We start from the raw sequence: 17,374 nt of genomic DNA on the forward strand, positions 1-17,374 counted from the left end.
TTGCCCCGCATTGAGGAGTCACTAACTGCTCTGGGCTCCTCTGCCTATTTCTCCACATTGGACTTGACCTGTGGCTACTGGCAAGTACCCATGGCCCCTGCAGATAGGGAAAAGACTGCTTTCACTACTCCCATGGGCCTGTTCGAATTCAATTGTATGCCGTTCGGGCTATGTAATGCCCCAGGAACTTTCCAGAGACTAATGGAACGGTGTTTGGGTCACAAAAACTTCGAAACAGTGCTGCTGTATCTAGATGACGTCATTGTGTACTCAAAAACATATGAAGACCATCTGAAACATTTGGCAGAAGTATTTGAAATCCTTATCAAATATGGCTTGAAGGTAAAGCCATCCAAGTGTCACCTGCTCAAACCTGCAGTAAGATACCTGGGGCATGGAGTAAGCGGAGAGGGAGTGCAACCTGACCCTGATAAATTAGCAGCTGTCCGTAATTGGCCGGTTCCTACTACCGTCAAAGAGGTGAGGAGTTTCCTTGGTTTTGCAGGCTACTATAGACGTTTTATCCCCCATTTTGCTCAAATAGCTGATCCTATCCAGGAACTCTTGAGGGGGCAACCCAAAAAGAGTCCTAGAACTCCTGTGCCCATTGAGTGGAATGAGAAAAGAGAGATAGCGTTCCAATTGCTAAAAAAAAAACTGACCGAGCCTCCCGTGTTAGGTTATTCAGATCATAACAAGCCTTTCCATCTTTATACCGATGCTAGCAAGCGAGGCCTGGGAGCGGTGTTAGCCCAAATCCAAGAGGGAAAAGAGAGAGTGATAGCATATGCAAGCCGCTCCCTGAAAGGAGCTGAGAAAAATGACCATAATTATAGTTCCTTCAAACTAGAGTTCCTGGCATTAGTGTGGGCGGTGACAGAAAAATTCAAGGATTATCTAGCCGCCACCCCGTTCATTGCATTCACTGACAATAACCCTCTGGCACATCTAAATACAGCTAAATTGGGGGCCTTGGAGCAGAGATGGGCCTCTCGCCTCGCCAACTATGATTTCTCTGTAAAGTATCGTGCTGGACGTACTAATGATAATGCTGATGCTTTATCCAGGCTTCCCACAGAGACAGCTCCTGATGATGTGCGAGATGCTTGGGAAGATGTAGAGATGCCGGCTTTCTATAACAAATTTGCTCAACAGGATCAGGCTCGAGCTACCAATAACAGAGCTGCAGTTCCTTCACCCTCCAGTAGGCCTGATCCTAAAGAAGAAAGGTGGGTGAAACTACAGTCTGAAAGTAGAGTGCTGGGTGAGTTGTTGGACTTCATTACTAGTGGCAGAGCCCCTGAGAGGATTCGGCGTAAGAGTGCAGATCCTGAGCTCATCAAACTGTGGAGACAGCGCCATCAACTCTTCATACAAAAGGGCCTATTGCTACGGAGAAGCCTAGACCCAGTGTCCAACGAGAGAGTGCACCAGATTCTCATACCCCGACGAGATGCAGGTATGGTGTTGGAGATGTACCACAATCAATCCGGTCACTTTGGGGTCCAAAAGACTGAGGCTACTATCCGCCAGCGGTTTTACTGGGTGGGCATGAGAGAAGACATGGAGAAGTGGTGTCGGGAGTGTGTAGCCTGTGCCTTAAAACGAAGTGAGCACCATGATCAGAGGGCACCACTGAGACCCATTGTAAGTACCCGTCCTCTTGAACTTGTCGCCATCGACCATGTGAAACTGGAGCCTAGTCGCTCAGGGTATGCTTATGCCATGACTGTTATTGACCATTTCACTAAGTTTGTTGTAGCAGTGCCTGTGAGAGACCAGACAGCCAAGACTACAGCCGAAATGTTCTGGAAGCACTTCCTCCTGCCCTACGGATGTCCAGAAAAGATCCTCACCGATCAAGGACCTGCTTTTGAGTCCCATCTGTTCCATGAACTGTGCTGCTTACACAACTGTAAGAAGATCCGGACAACGGCCTACCATCCTCAAGGTAACGGATTATGTGAAAAAATGAATCAGACCTTGATAGAGATGCTGAGGGCCGTGCCTCCTGAGAGCAGAGGAGATTGGCCCAGTCTGTTGCCACAGCTCATGTTCACATACAATCATACCATACATTGTTCCACCGGGTATACCCCATTTTACTTGATGTTTGGGCGCCAAGGGACATTGCCTGCTGATCATTCATTGGACATACACGTACCTGATTGCATTAACCCATTACCTAACACCGACTGGGTTGCTGAACATCAAAGGCGATTGAATACAGCCAAAGCCATTGTTCAGGAGCGTATGGACTATGCTAGGGACCGACGGCAGAGAGACTATGATCAAGCAGCCCATGCAGAACCCTTGACAATAGGGGCTGTGGTATGGTTAAAGAATAACCGCCGTACCAGTAAATTGGACAGTAAATGGGAGCGAAGTCCCTATGTTGTCACGGCAATCCCAAATGTTGGAACTCACACTTATGAGATCACCCGGGAAGACAAGGGATCCCAAATTGTACACCGAAACCGGTTAAAGCTCTGCCTGACACCAGAACCTAGTGCCGAGAGTTCTGGATCTGAATATCCTGTGTCAGAGTCAGCAATACAGCCCGAGGATCCTATGCAGGCTGTTAGTAATCTGAGGTATGACGCTGATCCCATGCATTGGCTTCTGACACCTTGGTTGAACTTGCTGGTGCCTGCTCCGGCACCTACTGTAGCTTCACCTCCGGAAGAGCTGGTTCAAGATGCCCCGGATCCAGTTCCCCCTCTAGTGGATCTAATTGTTCCAGTTGTTCCAGTTGTTCCTGACCAAGATCTCCCTGATGGAGACCCTCCTGTTGCTCCTCTCTCTTCTACCTCGTTGCTAAGGGAAGAGGAGACCCCTGTTTTGAGAAGGTCTACCCGGATGACCAGGGGACGCCCGCCAGTCCGTTTAGGAGACTTTGATTATTCTGGTGGTGTCTCCTCCCAAACAGTTGCCACTGGCAATACCTTACTTGACATTTGTGCGCAGGAATGGACTCCTCCACGTGAGCCCTTGCCGGTGATACACCCACAGGAAACTCCTGGGTAGTTCCGTTTTTATACTGTTTTATCTATTTTGCTGTTCTATTATGGACTTATTCATTGTCATGGACTATCCTGGTTATAATGTTACGCTGTGCCAGGTCAGCGCCCCAGTTCCATTCACTATCCTGAGAGAAGAGAACGACGCCCCTTGTCACCACCCTTCACCTTTGCCAATTGGACCTGATATGAACGTAAATGCAGATGAATTACATGTATGTATGCCTGCATGTCTCTTTTTTCTGTTTCAGGTAGAGATTCCAGTTGGGCGAGCCCTGATGGAGTACGAGGTCGTACTCAGCTTAAAGCAGTGGGGTATGTAGTGTACGGGGACTGTAATGCCCGTCACTACAAAAGTGTCACTTGGTGTGCTGTCGTCCCCCCTTATTTATGGGGAAGTTGGTATATGTCATCTTTATAAATTGTCATGTAATGTAATGTTATGTATTTCCCTGTTACTGTGACACTTGCATGTACAGGCCTGCTAGGGGTGTCATTCCAGCTTCTAGTCACTAGAGGGAGCTAGAGAGCCCTAGTTTATATAAGGCCCAGACAGGGAAGCAAAAGTCAGTCTAGTTTAGAGCTCAGAAGTTTCTATAGCCTGAGGAAGCTGAGAGGGAGACAGAGGCAAAGCGCAGAGAAGCAAGAGGTACTCAAGATAACAGAGGAGGTACTTTATAAAGATAAAACCAAGGATATACGCCAGAGTTAAGGTATTGGGCCTTGGAGAAGATTTGCTATGTTCCAGGATCAGTCAGAGATAGAGTGCAAGCTCCTGTACTGCAAGTCCTGTGTGTTTAACACTCTGTAGTCACCTTGCTCAATCTGTATTGCCTGCATCAACCGTATTGAAAAATCGACTGTATGCAAAGGAACTGCGCTTCCGTGAATGTCTCTATATTTAAAACTACTAAAGTTGGAGTTCTGTTTTAACATCACGGTGTTCCTCATTTATTCCTGCTATCAGCAAACGGCGTGCCACCGTTTAATTGGCACTGGCGTCACGAACATTTTCCTCCCATCACCTGCCTATGCAGAGAGTCAGCCGTCTCAGGTTAGTGTCATTGCACTACTACACCCAGAAACTCTATTACACACAACTTGAGTACGCTGCACACCTGCTATAGATAGGTCTGTGGGGGGTGGGGGTGGGTCCGGTCCGGCTGCCCCTCCTGCGTCGGTTACGCCTGGCAGAAGTTATGCTGGTGTGGTCGCCGGCGCAGGGGGGGAGGGGCGGTCCCCATTGTCCTCCCCATTACCAATGTCTGGTGACTGTAACTTGCAGCGGCAAATTCTAGAGGCTCTTAGGAGAGGGGAGAATTCCATTACAGTAGGGGGGCAGCAGGAGGATCTATCCTTCTGGATAGACAGGCATGGCCTGCGTGCCTTCCGAGAGCAAGGCGGGGGCGAGACCACCTGGTCCTCACCCACAACCGGCCCCGGGTCAACAAGGCGGAATGTTGTCTGTCTGAAATGGAGAGGCAATGAAGCGTGCCCTACCAGAGCTTCTCTTTCGGATGGGCATCAAGGCATGTGACATCTTTGCCCTGATACATCCGTATGGCACCCGGGAGTTTGATGTCAGTTTTGCCCGGCCAGAGGGTCTTGAACTTTTCTGGTCTGGGTATAAACTGGCAAAAGACTAGCCGGACTGGCAGGGGTTTTTTGTGCAAGCGACAACCCGCCAGATTGAGGTCAAGAAGGTGACCGTTCTCACCCGTAACGAGTCACTTTCTTGTGTTGACATCTTGACCTGGTTGAGCAGGTACGGAGACGTCCAGGGTCTTCCTAGCAAGAACCTGGATGAGTTTGGCATCTGGTCGGGTGCCTGGACGTTTCAGATTAAGTTGAAACATTCAGGGGGGTCGGTGTACCACATACCATCATCTGCTTTCCTTGGTCGGGATAGGATCATGGTGTTCTACAGGGTGCAGCCTAAGCTGTGTTACAAGTGCGGCAGCCCTTCGCACTTCAGCACCAGCTGCCAAGTGCAGAGGTGCGCGTTGTGCGGGGGTGAAGGCCATCTAGCTGCATCTTGTGGGCAGATTAGATGCAACCTGTGTGGTGAGCTAGGGCACCCGTTCAGTCGTTGCCCTCGCTCTGTCGCCAAAGTGGCTCGTGCACGTGCGGAGGCGAGCCGGGAGGCCCCCACCGCCGAGGCGAGTGCTGGCGAAGGCGACAGGGCAGTGGGGTCGATGAAGAGAAAAGACGGCCCGTCCCAGCAGAGACGGAGGGAGAGGCGTCAAATGGAGAGGGGGCAGGTGGAACCCCGTCCTGGGGTGATGCCTGAGCCCTCCCAAGAGAATGCCTCTCCTAGAGCTGAGACCCTGGGGGATATCGATGGGAATGAGGAACTCAGGAGACTAGACCGTTCCGAGGTGACTCTGTCCTCTTGCTACGAGAGTGCAACAGAGGGGAGTGAGAGACAGTCTAAAAGAATAAGAAGGAAACGTTTGACCAAAAAAAGATCTAGCCCGACTAGAGTGCCTGTGGAATGCAAAGCCAGCTCCCCCCTGGACCTCTCTAATCCTGACTCTCTTCCCCTGGATCTTTCCAACCGGTACCTCACCTTGGATGAGATCTCCGCCTCCTCTTCTTCCGGGGAGGAGGTTGAAGGTGGGGGGCCGGAGGGGCAAGAGAAGGAGCCTCTGGAAGGGCCCGCGCCTCCCTCCGGTGAGGATGCAAGGTCCTCTGGAGGTGGGGCGGGTCCAGACGCTGGTAATGGGAATGACAAGGGTGGTGCAAAGGGGGAGGCGGTGGTGACTAATGAGATGGACACCACTGTCTCTCTCAAAAGAGATCGTGCCACCTTAGGGGGTAGCCCCAAGAGGGGTAAGAAGAAGAACAAGAAGGGGAAGGGAAGGAAGAAGGCCGTCTAACTTAATCACTCTGTATGGCGGCACTCACTCCGTTGACGCTGGCGACCATTAATGTCGCCAGTATTAAATCGGATGCGGCTAGGTTTGCAGCCTTTGATTTTCTCAGCCGGGTTGAAGCTGACATTTTATTTTTGCAAGAGACCAGGCTGCCAGATTTGGCGGCTGTGTATAAAGCAAAAAAGGAGTGGAGGTGTGGTCCATCATATTGGTCTCTTGCGGCTGAGCCGTATAGCGGAGTGGCGGTTCTTTTTACCGCACCAGTAGAAAGCCGACGAGTGATTGAGTTAGAAATGGGGAGGTGTTTGATTTTAGATGTCCTCATGAAGGGTCAAGAGCTTCGCCTGATAAACATCTATGGTCCCCAAACCAGGTGGGATCGGAAGCGTCTCTTTATGAGGATCAAACCTTTCCTTTTTACGAGTCGGCAGGTGGTCTTTGGCGGGGACTTTAATACAGTCACAAGGTCCCAAGACCGGGGAGGCGCCAGAAACCGGCTGGCTTATGATAGTGTATCCCTGAATAGCATAGCTAGCGAGGCTCGCCTGGTGGATGTCCACATTAGGCACACCCCAGGCCACGGTGGTTTCACTTATTATAGAGGTAGTCAGATTAGGTCTAGAATAGACAGGTTTTATTTAAAGGAGGAGACTATTTTTTCACCTTTAGAGGTGGTAGAGGTGGAATTCTCCGATCACTGTATGATTATGATCTCTTTGAATGTTGCAGAATCCCCCCAAATGGGAAGAGGCTATTGAAAGCTAAATTCGGCCCTCCTGGAGGAAGCAGAGGTGAGACAATCCTTTAAGGACTTCCTTCAGAATCAGGTAGAGTTTCTGGATCTTTGTGACACTAAGTCGGAGTGGTGGGAGATATTCAAAGATCGGGTGGCAAAATTCTTCCGCCAGCTCTCGAGCCTCAGGTCCCTGAACAAATACCGCTTGTATCAGGGTCTGAGGAGGAAACTCGAACAACTGGTCTCGACTGGAGGTAGCCGAGAGGATAGCTCCAGGGTGAAATCTTTGCTTAAGAGGTGCCAGTACGATAGGCACACATCTTTGGTTTTTGAGAGGGATTTCGGGAAGTACCGCTCGCCCGACCCTTACAGAAACTGTAAGATGTCAGTGAAAAGTAAGTTGGAGACGGGACTGTTCGATGGTACGGGATCTCTGGATAGGTCCAGATCAGGGATCTTAGAAATCGTCAAGTCCTTCTACTCGTGCCTCTTGAGGGAGAAGGATCTGAATCGGGACAGGATTTCGGCTTTCCTGGCTGAAACCATCCCTGAGTCAAGAGTAGACCTCTCTCTTGGCGTTTTGATAGAAGAAATCAGAGAAGAGGAAGTCAGCCTGGCGATCGAAGGGCTTGCCCTAAAGAAGTCACCAGGCCCGGATGGCTTAACATCCGAGTTTTATAAGGCCTTTAAGGACTCCTTGGTTCCCCTCTTGACTAAGGTATTCAATGAGTGCCTTTCCTCGGGTGCTCTGCCAAAGTCAATGAGGAGGTCAGCTCCGATCCTTATATCAAAGGGTAAAGATCCGAGCCGTATTGAGAATTGGCATCCCATAGCGCTTCTCAGTACGGACAGAAAGATCCTGGCCAAGATACTGTTTAATCGGTTGGTGCAGTTTGCGCCCCGGCTCCTTTCAGAGACCCAACATTGCTCGGTTCCAGGCTGAAGCACGTTGAGTGCTGTGCTCGGTGTCCGAGAGGCAGAGGAACGGAGTAGGGCGGGTAACTGGAAGGGGTACATGCTGGCCTTAGATCAGGCAAAGGCTTTTGATCGGGTTAACCACGAGTACCTCTGGGCAGTCCTTCTGAAATATGGCCTGCCGGGAGGGTTTGTCGATTGGTTAAAGATCTTGTATGCGGGGGCAGAGAGTTTCCCGCTGGTGAACGGTTGGTCTGGCAGCCCTTTTGAGGTTGGGTCTGGAGTCCGCCAGGGTTGTCCATTGAGCCCGCTCTTGTACGTGTTTGCGATTGATCCTTTTATTAGGAGGATTGATCGAGGACCGTTAGCGGGAGTCAGGATGAGTCTGGAGGAGCCAGAAGCCACTTTGAGGGTAGTAGCGTATGCCGATGACGTCACTGTTTTCGTGTCCTCGGGAGGGGAGGCGGAATACATGATGTCGGAGGTAGAACGCTACTCGGAAGTCTCCGGGTCCGTGATTAACCGGGATAAGTGTGAGAGTCTCTGGCTGGGAGGGGGTGATCCATCTTTAGGTCTCCCGGACACCCTCCCAGAGCCCCAGTCGTCAGCCAAAGTCCTAGGCGTTCAATTCGGCCATGGGGATTATCCCACCCAAAATTGGGACAGCAGGCTCACGATCGCCGCTCAGAAGGTTGACCAGTCGAAGGGTTGGTCTTTGACCCTCAGGAAAAGGGTGAACCTGATCAAGACTTACCTTCTCCCTTTGCTTATCTATTTGGCCAGTGTATGTGTCTTGCCAGAACCTCTCTGGACTCGGGTTTACAGTCTGTTCTTCCAACTGTTATGGGGGAATAGGCTGAACCTAGTCAAGAGAGAGGTGACATACCGTACGAGGAGATTAGGGGGGTTGGGTATGGTCAACCCAGTGGTGTTCCTTGTGAACACCTTTGTTAAGATCAACCTGGCAAACCTCTGGAAAGAGAGGGCTCCTCCGTGGGTAGTCTCTTGCAGGGGTTGGTTTCGGCCTTTCTTCCAGGAGTGGGAGACAGGAGGGCAAGTGAAGGATTTGCGTACACCTCACGGATATCTTCCGGCTTATGTCACCCCGATTCTGAAGGTGATCCGCCAGTGGGGTTTGGGAGTGAGGGAAATCAAGACCCAGTCAAGGAGATCCCTTGACGAGAGGGTCTTGTTGACCCACTTCTGGAAGCCCCTGGCCCTTAAGGATTGCCCAAGCCGGGATCTAGACAAGGGGTTACAGTTGTTAAATTCGGCAAGGATCCCCTTGAAGTTTTGGGACTTGGCTTGGCGCTGCTTTCACGGGAAGCTGTATGTAAGGGACAACTTGAAGTACAGGAACTCTGATGAAAGGGGTTGTCCCCGGGAGGAGTGTGGCGACATACTGGAAAGTATGGAGCACTTCCTGCTTCAGTGTCCCTTTAATACAGAGGTATACAAACGGGTGGGTGCATCCATTGGCTGGCCTAGGCTAGCCAACCTCTCCTATGCGGAATGGGCTTATGGAGCATTCAAAGGTTTGGGAAGAAGGGACCCATGCACAGCTTTTATAGTTAGCATAGTGATCAGGTACTTCACATGGAACGCACGGTGTTTAGTTTCAACCCAGCAGAAAGTCCTCCCTGTGGAAGAGGTGTGTAGGAACATTCTAAGTGACCTGGCGAAGGTTCGCTCTCTTGAGTGCGAGAAGGTGGGTACGGATGGGGTCTCTTACCTCTGGAGAGGCTTCACCTTTGATGTGCCTTAGCCTCAGTAGCACTTTTCCTGGTGTTGGGCTTAGGCTTTCACATTAGGTTTTTGTTTTGTATTTAAGATGAGTTTTTGAAGAAAGGTTTGCAAATGACTGAACTTGGGCCTTCGGGTGGATTTTAATATTGGTTTGTATAGATTGATATGGTTGTTATAAGATGTATATATTGTATGATAGGGTAAGTGGGGTGTAGTTAGGTTGGGTGGGATGGGGTGGGGGGGTTCATTTTTTTGTATGGGGAGACCTGCATCCAGCCCTGGACTATGCGGACATAGGAGGACATGAGGCGAGGGGCTGGGTGTGGGTGGTGGTGGAAGGGCTGGCCTCATGGAGGGACAAGAGGTGGAGGTTGGCCCTGGGTGAAGGTGATGGGATAGATAGATTGGTAGGGTTAGTATAGGTTTGTTTTCTCATATATGTGTGTAAAAAAAAATAAAAAAATTAAATTTAAAAAAAAATTAAAATTAAAAAAAAATATATATATATAAAAAAAATTAATAATAAAAAAAATAAAATTATTATAGTTATTTGATATTTCTGTTATGATTATTTTATGTTTATTATTTTTTATTGTAAGAAGTTGTAATTTAGTTTCTGTTCTGATTAATTTGTATAAATTTGTATATAGTCGGGGCTCAGCCGGATCGGATGTTTACGTTAGGCTAAGTTTCATTTTCTCCATTTTTTTTTTTAGTAGGTATGAATGAGATAGTATGCATGTAGCTGGGCCAGTAGGGTAAGTGTATATACTTTATACCTTGTTTGGAAAATTTTATGGCAACGTTTTTGTATTTTTGTATAAAATTAAAAAAGAGTTCCTCAGTATCTGCTCTTATTCTGTATATATGGACACTCCACGGTACCACTTCTCCTGTCCTGTATACCGGGTGTAATTCTCAGTATCTGCTCTTATTCTGTATATATGGACACTGCACAGTACCACTTCTCCTGTCCTGTATACTGGGTGTAATCCTCAGTATCTGCTCTTATTCTGTATTTATGGACACTGCACAGTACCACTTCTCCTGTCCTGTATGTGAGGTGTGATGCTCAGTATCTTATCCTGTATATACAGAGAGTGCACTATACAATTTCCCTAATTATTTATTATTGACTCTTGTTCCTCATCAGCATCTTGAAGAGAATTCTCAATGCATAGCCACCAATGAACAGACAGATCTGTGAATTCATGAAGGTCTCAGTCAGCAGTTGATCAAGGATGTAATCCTGGAATGAAATGACAGTTGTAAGTATGGGGCCTCCCTGGTGTCTACTGGGCATTTAAAAGATAAAAACATATATTGGTTGTACCTGGAAGCTGTGGATGAGGCAGCCATTGTTCCGATGGGAGTACCCCACAGTGTTTAGAGCTTCCCGGGCAAAGTCATCACTGGTTTTCACCATAATATTGGTCTTCATGTTGAAGTTCATGTTGGTGGACACCAAGTGCGGCATAATAGACTGAGGAGACAGAAGGTAACCGTCACTTTATGTAGCTTCTATTTTATACACAGTATGTAAATAATAAGGACTAGAGAATAATTGAGGGGTGTCATATACGTGCTTCCACAAAATACTGATTAAGGGTTTCAATATATCTGCTTCCACCAAATATTGATTGAGGCCTGCAATATACCTGCTTCCACAAAATACTGATTAAGAGATTCGATATACCTGCTTCCACCAAATATTGATTGAGGGGTGCGATATACCTGCTTCCACAAAATATTGATTGAGGCCTGTGATATACCTGTTTTCACAAAATATTGATTAAGGGTTTGATATACCTGCTTCCACAAATTACTGATTGAGGGCTGCAATATAACTGCCTCCACAAAATACTGATTAAGGGGTTTGATATACCTGCTTCCCCCAAATATTGATTGAGGCCTGCAATGTACCTGCTTACACAAAATACTGATTAAGGGGTTTGATATACCTGCTTCCACAAAATACTGATTGAGGGCTGTGATATACCTGCTTCAACAAAATACTGATCATGGTGTTCGATATACCTATTTCCACTAAATATTGATTGAGGCCTACGATATACCTGCTTCCACAAAATACTGATTGAGGGCTGCGATATACCTGCTTCCACAAAATATTGATTAAGGGGTTCAATATACATGTTTCCACCAAATATTGATTGAAGCCTGCGATATACCTGCTTCCACAAAATACAAATTAAGGGGTTTGATATACCTGTTTCCACCAAATATTGATTGAGACCTATGATATACCTGCTTCCACAAAATACTGATTAAGGGGTTTAATATGCCTGATTCCACAAAATACTGATTGAGGGCTGCTATATACCTGCTTCCACAAAATACTGATTAAGGGGTTCGATATACCTGTTTCTACTAAATATTGATTGAGGCCTGCTATATACCTGCTTCTTCAAAATACAGATTAAGGGGTTCGATATACCTGTTTCCACCAAATATTGATTGAGGCCTGCGATATACCTACTTCCTCAAAATACTGATTAAGGGGTTCAATATACCTGTTTCTACAAAACATTTATTGAGGCCTGCGATATACCTGCTTCCACAAAATACAGATTAAGGGGTTTTATATACCTGTTTCCACCAAATATTGATTGAGGGGTCCGATATACCTGCTTCCACAAAATACTGATTGAGGGCTGCGATATACCTGCTTCCACAAAATACTGATTGAGGGCTGCTATATACGTGCTTCCACAAAATACTGATTAATGGGTTTTATATAATGGCTTCCACCAAATATTGATTGAAGCCTGCGATATACCTGCTTCCACAAAATACTAATTAAGGGGTTTGATATACCTGTTTTTACCAAATATTGATTGAGGGGTGCGATATACCTGCTTCCACAAAATACTGATTAAGGGGTTTGATATACCTGCTTCCACAAAATACTAATTGAGGGGTGCGATATACCTGTTTCCACAAAATACTAATTAAGGGGTTCGATATACCTGTTTCCACCAAAAATTGATTGAAGCCTGCGATATACCTGCTTCCACAAAATACTGATTAAGGGGTTTGATATGCCTGCTTCCACAAAATACTGATTGAGGGCTGCTATATACCTGCTTCCACAAAATACTAATTAAGGGGTTCGATATATCTGTTTCTACTAAATATTGATTGAGGCCTGTGATATACCTGCTTCCTCAAAATACAGATTAAGGGGTTCGATATACCTGTTTCCACCAAATATTGATTGAGGCCTGCGATATACCTGCTTCCACAAAAAACTGATAAAGGGGTTTGATATTCCTGCTTCAACAAAATACTGATTGAGGGCTGCAATATACCTGCTTCCTCAAAATACTGATTAAGGGGTTCGATATACCTGCTTCCACCAAATATTGATTGAGATTGAGGCCTGTGATAAACCTGCTTCCACAAAATACTGATTAAGGGGTTCGATATACCTGTTTCCACCATATATTGATTGAGGGGTTTCGATATACCTGCTTCCACAAAATACTGATTAAGAGGTTTGATATACCTGCTTCCACAAAATACTGATTAAGGGGTTCGATATACCTGTTTCCACCATATATTGATTCAGATTGAGGCCTGTGATAAACTTGCTTCCACAAAATACTGATTAAGGGGTTCGATATACCTGTTTCCACCATATATTGATTGAGGGGTTGTGATATACCTGCTTCCATAAAATACTGATTAAGGGGTTTGATATACCTGCTTCCACAAAATACTGATTAAAGGGTTTGATATACCTGCTTCCACAAAATACTGATTAAGAGGTTTGATATACCTGTTTCCACTATATATTGATTGAGGGCTGCGATATACCTGCTTCTACAAATTACTGATTAAGGGGTTCGATATACTTGTTTCTACCAAATATTGATTGAGACTTGCGATATACCTGCTTCCACAAAATACAGATTATGGGGTTCGATATACCTGTTTCTAGAGATGGCCTTGCGGTTCGCCCAGTGGTAGTTATGCGGCGAACTTTGCTCATTCGCAGTTCGCCAAACAGGTGAACATATGGCGATGTCCGCCGGCGCCATATTCTTTGCATTGTGCAGAACCTTGACCAATGACACATCCATCAGGTGGGACAGGACAGCCAATTGAGACATTTCAGCACATGGACACACCCCCTACCCTATAAATAAACCCGATCTGGACACCATTTTGCCAGTATAGGGACAGGTTGCTGTGTGGAGCAGGGACAGACTGTTAGGGACACCAAATGCTAGCTAATAGGGCCACAAAAGTCCTTATAGGTGTGCTATCGAAAAGTGTGACATACTGAGGGGTGTGATTATACTTTCTAACATAGAAAGTATATTATAGTGCATTTGTATTGTGCAGCAGTTGTGTGCAGTTCTGCTGCGATACTGCAGCTATACAGAGGGACAAATGTTATTGGAATCACTAATTGCAACTAGTTGGATATACCAGTTGCCCCCCAAAAAAACTGATTGAGGCAGGGGTGTGATATACCTATAATATACTTTCTATATAGTGCATTTGTATTGTGCAGCAGTTGTGTGCAGTTCTGCTGAGATACCGCAGCTATATAGAGGGACAAACGCTATTGGAATAACTAATTGCAACTGGTGTGATATACCTGTTGCCCCCCCCAAAAAAAAACTGATTGAGGGGTGTGATATACATATTATATACCTTCTAACATAGAAAGTATATTATAGTGCATTTGTATTGTGCAGCAGTTGTGTGTGGTTCTGCTAAAATACTGCAGCTAGATAGAGGGACAAACGCTATTGGAATTACTAATTGCAACTCGTGTGATATACTTGTTGCCCCCCAAAAAAAACAGATTATGGGGTTTGATATACCAGCCTCCAGCAAATACTCATTAAGGGGTTCAATATACCTGTTTCCACAAAATACTGATAGAGGGGATCGATATACCGGCTTCCACCAAATATAGATTGAGGCCTGCGATACACCGGCTTCCACCAAATATTGATTAAGGGGTTTGATATCCCAGCTTCCGGCAAATACTCATTAGAAACATAGAAACATAGAATGTGTCGGCAGATAAGAACCATTTGGCCCATCTAGTCTGCCCAATATACTGAATACTATGGATAGCCCTTGGCCCTATCTTATATGAAGGATGGCGTTATGCCTATCCCATGCCTAAACTCCTTCACTGTATTTGCAGCTACCACTTCTGCAGGAAGGCTATTCCATGCATCCACTACTCTCTCAGTAAAGTAATACTTCCTGATATTACTTTTAAACCTTTGCCCCTCTAATTTAAAACGATGTCCTCTTGTAGCAGTTTTTCGTCTTTTAAATATTCTCTCCTCTTTTACCTTGTTGATTCCCTTTATGTATTTAGCAGTTTCTATCATATCCCCTCTGTCTCTTCTTTCTTCCAAGCTATACATGTTAAGGTCCTTTAATCTTTTCTGGTAAGTTTTATCCTGCAATCCATGTACCAGTTTAGTAGCTCTTCTCTGAACTCTCTCCAAAGTATCAATATCCTTCTGGAGATATGGTCTCCAGTACTGAGCACAATACTCCAAATGAGGTCTCACTAGTGCTCTGTAGAGCGGCATGAGCACCTCCCTCTTTCTACTGGTAATTCCTCTCCCTATACACCCAAGCATTCTGCTAGCATTTCCTGCTGCTCTATGACATTGTCTGCCTACCTTTAAGTCTTCTGAAAAAATGACCCCTAAATCCCTTTCCTCAGATACTGAGGTTAGGACTGTATCACTGATTTTATATTCTGCTCTTGGGTAGAGTTGAGCAAACACCTGGATGTTCGGGTTCGAGAAGTTCGGCCGAACTTCCCGGAAATGTTCGGGTTCGGGATCCGAACCCGACCCGAACTTCGTCCCGAACCCGAACCCCATTGAAGTCAATGGGGACCCGAACTTTTCGGCACTAAAAAGGCTGTAAAACAGCCCAGGAAAGGGCTAGAGGGCTGCAAAAGGCAGCAAAATGTAGTTAAATCCCCTGCAAACAAATGTGGATAGGGAAATGAATAAAAATAAAAATAAATAAAAATTAACCAATATCAATTGGAGAGAGGTCCCATAGCAGAGAATCAGTCTTCATGTCATAGCAGAGAATCAGTCTTCATGTCATAGCAGAGAATCAGGCTTCACGTCACCCACCACTGGAACAGTCCACTGTCACATATTTAGGCCTAGGCACCCAGGCAGAGGAGAGAGGTCCCATAGCAGAGATTCAGGCTTCATGTCATAGCAGAGAATCAGTCTTCATGTCATAGCAGAGAATCAGGCTTCACGTCACCCAACACTGGAACAGGCCACTGTCAAATATTTAGGCCCAGGCACCCAGGCAGAGGAGAGAGGTCCCGTAACAGAGAATCTGGCTTCACGTCAGCAGAGAATCAGTCTTCATGTCAGAGCAGAGAATCAGGCTTCACGTCACCCACCACTGGAACAGGCCACTGTCAGATATTTTTAGGCCCCGGCACCCAGACAGAGGAAAGGTTCATTCAACTTTGGGTTGCCCCGCAATATAATGGTAAAATAAAAATAAAAATAGGATTGAATGAGGAAGTGCCCTGGAGTACAATAATATATGGTTAAGGGGAGGTAGTTATAAATGTCTAATCTGCACAAGGGATGGACAGGTCCTGTGGGATCCATGCCTGGTTCATTTTTATGAACGTCAGCTTGTCCACATTGGCTGTAGACAGGCGGCTGCGTTTGTCTGTAATGACGCCCCCTGCCGTGCTGAATACACGTTCAGACAAAACGCTGGCCGCCGGGCAGGCCAGCACCTCCAAGGCATAAAAGGCTAGCTCTGGCCACGTGGACAATTTGGAGACCCAGAAGTTGAATGGGGCCGAACCATCAGTCAGTACGTGGAGGGGTGTGCACAGGTACTGTTCCACCATGTTAGTGAAATGTTGCCTCCTGCTAACACGTTCCGTATCAGGTGGTGGTGCAGTTAGCTGTGGCGTGTTCACAAAACTTTTCCACATCTCTGCCATGCTAACCCTGCCCTCAGAGGAGCTGGCCGTGACACAGCTGCGTTGGCGACCTCTTGCTCCTCCTCTGCCTTCGCCTTGGGCTTTCACTTGTTCCCCTGTGACATTTGGGAATGCTCTCAGTAGCGCGTCTACCAATGTGCGCTTGTACTCGCGCATCTTCCTATCACGCTCCAGTGCAGGAAGTAAGGTGGGCACATTGTCTTTGTACCGGGGATCCAGCAGGGTGGCAACCCAGTAGTCCGCACACGTTAAAATGTGGGCAACTCTGCTGTCGTTGCGCAGGCACTGCAGCATGTAGTCGCTCATGTGTGCCAGGCTGCCCAGAGGTAAGGACAAGCTGTCCTCTGTGGGAGGCGTATCGTCATCGTCCTGCGTTTCCCCCCAGCCACTCACCAGTGATGGGCCCGAGCTGCGTTGGGTGCCACCCCGCTGTGAACATGCTTCATCCTCATCCTCCTCCACCTCCTCCTCATCCTCGTCCTCCTCGTCCTCCAGTAGTGGGCCCTGTCTGGCCACATTTGTACCTGGCCTCTGCTGTTGCAAAAAACCTCCCTCTGAGTCACTTCGAAGAGACTGGCCTGAAAGTGCTAAAAATGACCTCTCTTCCTTCTCCTCCTCCTCCTGGGCCACCTCCTCTTCCATCATCGCCCTAAGTGTTTTCTCAAGGAGACCTAGAAGTGGTATTGTAACGCTGATAACGGCGTCATCGCCACTGGCCATGTTGGTGGAGTACTCGAAACAGCGCAACAGGGCACACAGGTCTCGCATGGAGGCCCAGTCATTGGTGGTGAAGTGGTGCTGTGGTCCTGTTCTGCAGTGCGACTCACCCGTGCGTGCTGCAGCTGAAACTCCACTATGGCCTGCTGCTGCTCGCACAGTCTGTCCAGCATGTGCAACGTGGAGTTCCACCTGGTGGGCACTTCGCATATGAGGCGGTGAGCGGGAAGGCCGAAGTTACGCTGTAGTGCAGACAGGCAAGCAGCGGCAGGATGTGAACGCCGGAAGCGCGCACAGACGGCCCACACTTTATGCAGCAGCTCTGACATGTCGGGGTAGTTGTGAATGAACTTATGCACCACCA

At 47.1% G+C, this 17,374-nt stretch overlaps 1 protein-coding gene across 1 annotated transcript in view; it reads right to left on the reverse strand.

Annotated features, from left to right (window-relative positions):
* Positions 1 to 10,403: 10,403 nt before the first annotated feature.
* The window catches only part of LOC120988987 (very-long-chain 3-oxoacyl-CoA reductase-B-like), a 156,017-nt gene continuing 149,046 nt past the window's right edge, over positions 10,404 to 17,374 (reverse strand). Inside the window, exons 13-14 of the mRNA XM_040416830.1 lie at positions 10,627 to 10,776; positions 10,404 to 10,542 (exon numbers count right to left, since the gene is read on the reverse strand). Coding sequence (XP_040272764.1) covers positions 10,423 to 10,542; positions 10,627 to 10,776 — 270 coding nt within the window. The 3' untranslated portion in view covers positions 10,404 to 10,422. The remainder of the gene's footprint in view (positions 10,543 to 10,626; positions 10,777 to 17,374) is intronic.

Source organism: Bufo bufo, chromosome 1, assembly GCF_905171765.1.
Source record: "Bufo bufo chromosome 1, aBufBuf1.1, whole genome shotgun sequence".
In the NCBI taxonomy this organism is placed as follows: domain Eukaryota; kingdom Metazoa; phylum Chordata; class Amphibia; order Anura; family Bufonidae; genus Bufo; species Bufo bufo.